At 62.0% G+C, this 4728-nt stretch overlaps 1 protein-coding gene across 1 annotated transcript; it reads left to right on the plus strand.

Moving 5' to 3' along the window:
* Positions 1 to 464: 464 nt before the first annotated feature.
* Positions 465 to 4104, plus strand: LOC134145099 (PHD finger protein 7-like). The gene is made up of 9 exons (XM_062584330.1): positions 465 to 498; positions 969 to 1060; positions 1559 to 1660; positions 1951 to 2075; positions 2643 to 2805; positions 2894 to 3000; positions 3151 to 3264; positions 3624 to 3742; positions 3932 to 4104. Exons 1-9 carry the CDS (start codon positions 465 to 467, stop codon positions 4102 to 4104), a joined length of 1029 nt encoding a protein of 342 aa, XP_062440314.1.
* The last annotated feature ends 624 nt before the right edge of the window (positions 4105 to 4728 follow it).

Here is a 4728-nt window from a genome sequence, read left to right on the forward strand (position 1 = left end):
CAGTGGGGGTCAGTGTCACCCCGGCGGCGGTGCCGTGTCACAGTGGCAGCGGGTGATGCGGGCGGCCCGGCGGTACAAAAAGGGCGGCGGGGTGTGGGCAGCCCCAGGCTGGAGGCGCCTCTGAGCACGGGACAGGTGCGCGCAGGGGAGGTGGCGCTGCCCCGCGCAGGGCCGGGCCCGGGGCCCTGCTCCAGCCCCGCGGGGCTCCCGGGCCGCGGCCCCTGCGGCGGGCGGCGAGAGGTCGCCCCGGGGCCGGGCAGGAAGGGGCTCGCGCGGGGCTGCCGCGGCGGCAGGAGCGGGGCCGCACGCCGCGGCCGCTGGGGCTGGGCCGCGCTGGGCTGCGGAGTCACCCCGGCCCCGCTGCTCCCCCAGGGTCGGCGAAGGAGTGCCTGGAGCGGAGACCCCGGCGCCGCCGGGGCAGATCTTTCCCAGAGCACTCGCTGTCGAGCCGCCTCGTGTGCGCCATGAAGCGCAAGGCGCCCGACGCCAGGGAGGAGGGTGAGAGCAGAGCGAGCCGGGAGCGCGCGGCAGGTGTCCGGTGGGCAAAGGCCTTGCGTGGTGGCTGGTGCACGGCTGCCCACGGTGGCAGGGAGGCAGGAGCTGGGCAGCGTCCCTGCGGCAGGGCCTGGGGACGAGGCCTGGGGCGCAGGCAGGGCTGTGCAGGGGGGAAAGGCTGATGGTGGCCGTGGCTGGTTGGGAGCGAGGGGGCCATGGGAAGGGGCGAGAGGGGCTGGCAGAGGCAAGGGGAAGGCGAGGGCACGTTGGCCGGGGCAGCCCTGGAGCCAGGGGCTGGAGCCTGCTTTGGGTCAGCGTGGGGTTGTCAGGCAGCCAGGGGGAACCGGTCAGTCATGGAGGATTTTTGGGCAGGCGGGAGGGAGCAAGCCCTTGTGGGGGGAAGCCCCGCAGGACCCTTTCCCAGGCCATAGGGAGGCTTTTGGTCGCTGTGGCCTTTGCTCTCCCCTGTGCAGCTTGCGTGCTGTGTCGCCGGGCCGATTCCGACCCGGACGTCTACGGGCCGAAGAGGCAGAGGGACGGTCTCTGTGCCCACGAGAATTGCCTGGTGAGTTTCCTTGCGTTGTGTCCAGCTTCCCCAGCAGCATGTCATGTCCATGGCAGCCAGACAGGATGGGGGCGTGGGGGTGCGCCTGGGTCTGCAGCCACGGGAAATACCATCCCGAGAGCTCTGTGGGTACCGACTCGTCTTCACCACCTCCTGCCCTTCCTGGAGACCCTTTGCTGTATTCTGCTTGGACTCTCATCGCCCGTCCCAACGTGGCCGGTGCTCCTCTCAGCAAGGCCCAGCCGGCCAGCGCTGCCTGCGGCAGTGTCCCCCAGCCCTTTGCCAGGGCACTCCCACGAGTGCCTTCCCAGCCCTCAGCCTGGCTCATCTCTCCAGGCCTCTGCACTGCATCTTGCGGAGCAGCTCCAAGGCCCAGGAACATTGCAGCTCAGGCAGCGCCAGGGAACGGAGCGTGGCCTGCCAGTGTCTCAGCACCGTCAACCAGCAATGCACCATGCCTCCCTGAGCTGACAAGCTTGGGATTTTTCTGTTTTCCAGTATCTCGCCAGTGGGCTCCCCATGAGATACCCCAATGACATGGCAGCCGCCGAGTTCCTTCCTGCAGATATCAGGCGGACGGTGAAGCGGGCGAGTCGGAAGGTAAAGACCTTGCTGGGGTGTGGGGAGGTTTGTGGCAGGAGGGGTTTTTGAGAGCTCAGTATGTGCCATAGGAAGGAAGTTTGGGGGTTTCCTGTCAGCTCTAGGCAGCCGTTCCACAAGTGCCGGGAGCTGCAGCGAGACTCCAGCAGAAGCAGAAACCTCAGTCCCCAAGGTGGCTCTTCAGAACACTAGCCAGGAGAACCCACATCCCTGCAGCATTGCCAAAGGTGTGGGGCAGGCTTGGGGGCCCCGAGCGTGTCTCTGATGGGGGGCTGCTGTGCTCGTTCCAGCTCTGCTATGTCTGCGGCGAGCGAGGGGCCACGGTGACATGCCGGCAGAAGGGCTGCAAGCGCACCTTCCATTTCCCCTGTGGCCGTGAAGATGGCTGTATCTCGCAGTTCTCTGGGCAGTACCGGTAAGGGCTGACGAGCCTCCTTCTGGGCCGCCTCTGCCTCCTTTCCCCTCCAGCTAGCATTGGCAAAGCAGGTGAGGCAACTGCTTGCTGTGCCCTGCAGTGACCCTCTAGGAGCCCTGCCACAGCCACAGGCAGGGACTGCCGGTCTCCTTGCTGTCCCTTTGCCCCTGCTCTGGGTGCTGGGTAGTATGGGAGGATCTGCTGGCTGCAAGGCCCTGGCAGTGCCATGTTCTTGGACCTCTGGAGCTGGGGATGCCTTCCTCACTCCAGGATGGAAAACCACTGTCTTTGCAAGGCTCCTCTCTGCAGGCAAGGTTCCCTTCTGGGCCAGTGTGAGCATGCCAGGGCCCATCTCAGATGCATGATGCACGGGCCTCAGCCGGAATCTGAAGCTGGGGCCCATGGGTGGGAGACTCTCTGGAGGAAGACGGGAATGGGAAGAGAGGTGTGCGCACCCTGCCCGGGGAGCAGCCAGCACCTACAGCCTGTGGGGTCGTCTTGTCCAGGAACATGGATGGACTCTGCACATGCTGACTGGGGTGCCCTCTTCCAAAATCTTCTGCCCAGGTCCTTCTGCCGGGAACATCGCCCAGAGCAAACAGTGCAGGCACAGCAGGATGGGGAAACCTGCTGTCTCATTTGTCTGGAGCCTGTGGAGGGGAAGCTGTCTTACCACACAATGGTGTGCCCTGCGTGTTTGCATGCGTGGTTCCATCGGGATTGCATCCAGGTACAAGGCCCTTCCCGTGCCCCTTGGGCCTGGCAGGTGCCCAGCAAGGAGCAATATCCGGCTCACACTGGTTGTGACACTCTTGCAGAAACAGGCTCTGCGCGCTGGATTGTTCTCCTTCCGGTGCCCACAGTGCAAAGACAGTGAGACATTCCAGCCGGAAATGTCTTCCATGGGGATCCGAGTCCCCATCAGGTTGGTTCTCCACTGCCATTGCCTGATGCCCACAAGACAAGGGCACGAGGGTTAGGTTGTAGCAGGGGAGGCCATAAGGCCAGGAGCATCTGGAGGCTCCTTAGACTAGGAGCAGCGGAGGCTCAAGACCTTCCTTTGCTTCACCTGCAGACAACCCGCGTGGGAGGCAGATGGTGCCTTTGCAGAACTGTATCAGAGGCACGACCGCTGTGATGCTGGCCGGTGCCTTTGTGCAGGAGGCAGAGAACAGGCAGAAGACGCAGGGTAAGTGTCCAGCACAGCAATTTCCTGGTTCCCTCCATGGAAGCAGGTGCCTTAGCCCTGCTCTGGGCAGATGTCTGAAGGCCTCAGGGAGGTGGGGGGGCTGCCTGCGGTGGAGGAGGGACAGAGAAAGGGATGGCCCTTTGCCGTGGGGTTGCAGAGCTGCGAGGACAGGAAGGATGCCCCTGCTGGCATGTACCACGTGGTCCTCCAAGCAACTGAGGGTTTGCCTGGGGCTTTTGGGAACCACTCGGGGGGCTCTGCCAGGCACCCTCTTGCTTGGGTCACTTTTTCCAGGCAACCTCTCTGGTGTCACTGCCAGCCTTGGCTGCCATGGCCACCAGTGTGTTTTGCTTTCCCAGGCCCTGGTACCTGCTCCTCTGCTCCTCCTGCGCTGCCAGGGGCACCCACCGCCGCTGCTCTGCCTTGAGGGCCACCGCTGCCACGTGGGAATGTGATGACTGTGCGGGCCTGGGCACTGGTAAGAGGAGAAAGAGGACTTCCCCACAGCTTCTCCCATGCCAGAGCCAGGGACCAGGCCAGGCCTGCTGGGGGGGCACTGGGTGGGCTTGGCAGAGTCCCTTAGCTCCCAGGAGGGCACTGTTCCCAGGGCCCGTCCTGTCTTGGGGATGTGGGACCATGCTTCTGACCTTCCTGCCTCTCCTCACAGCCTCCAGTGCACAGCCGCAGACAGCCAGCTCCAGCAGCACCAGCCAGCCAGCATCGTCCCCCAGCTCAGCGGCTCCTGAAAGTAGCAGCCAGGCAGGCCAGAGTGGGCCAGAGCGAAGGCCAGGCCGCTTGCGGTTACAGCGCCGCTCACAACATCCTTACAGCCGGCCCTGAAGAGCCAGCTGTCCCAGTCCCCAGCCCAACCCTGCACCTTCTCGACAGCTCTGCAGGTTGGGCCTTGTGGCCACTGGTCCCCGCACCGCCTCAATGCGGAAGGGACACTGTCTTCCAACCTTGGGGAACCATGCTGCATCTGCCTCTGAATAAAGATAATTGTACCGTAATCTTTTTGCAAGAGCAATGACATTCTTGAAGTTGCAAGTTAGCCTTAAGAAGGAGAGTCAAATTTGTCGTGTTTTGCTGTGGCTTTCTGGTGGGCTTTCCCGTTTAGCAGTCTGCCTACATTTTCATTCATATTTCTTTTGCTGGTTTTGTACTTGTAGAATTCTTTCTTTTAGTCCTATGTGTCCCTTGCCAGTTTCAACTCTAGGTAGGCTTTAGCTCTCCTCACCTTATCCCTGCATGATAAGATGACAGTGTTTCTGTATTCATTTCTGGTCACCTCTCTCTGCTTCTATCCCTTTACATTTCCTTTTTTGTTGTTGTTGTTTTGAGTTTTCTCAGGAGCTCTTTGTTCATGAATATAGCTCTCTTGCCACCTGTCTTTTTCTACTTGTTGGGATGGAGTAATTTTGAGCTTGGAGGAGGTGATCTTCAAATATCAACCAACTCTCTTGG

Source organism: Rhea pennata, chromosome 1, assembly GCF_028389875.1.
Source record: "Rhea pennata isolate bPtePen1 chromosome 1, bPtePen1.pri, whole genome shotgun sequence".
NCBI classification, from domain to species: Eukaryota; Metazoa; Chordata; class Aves; order Rheiformes; family Rheidae; genus Rhea; species Rhea pennata.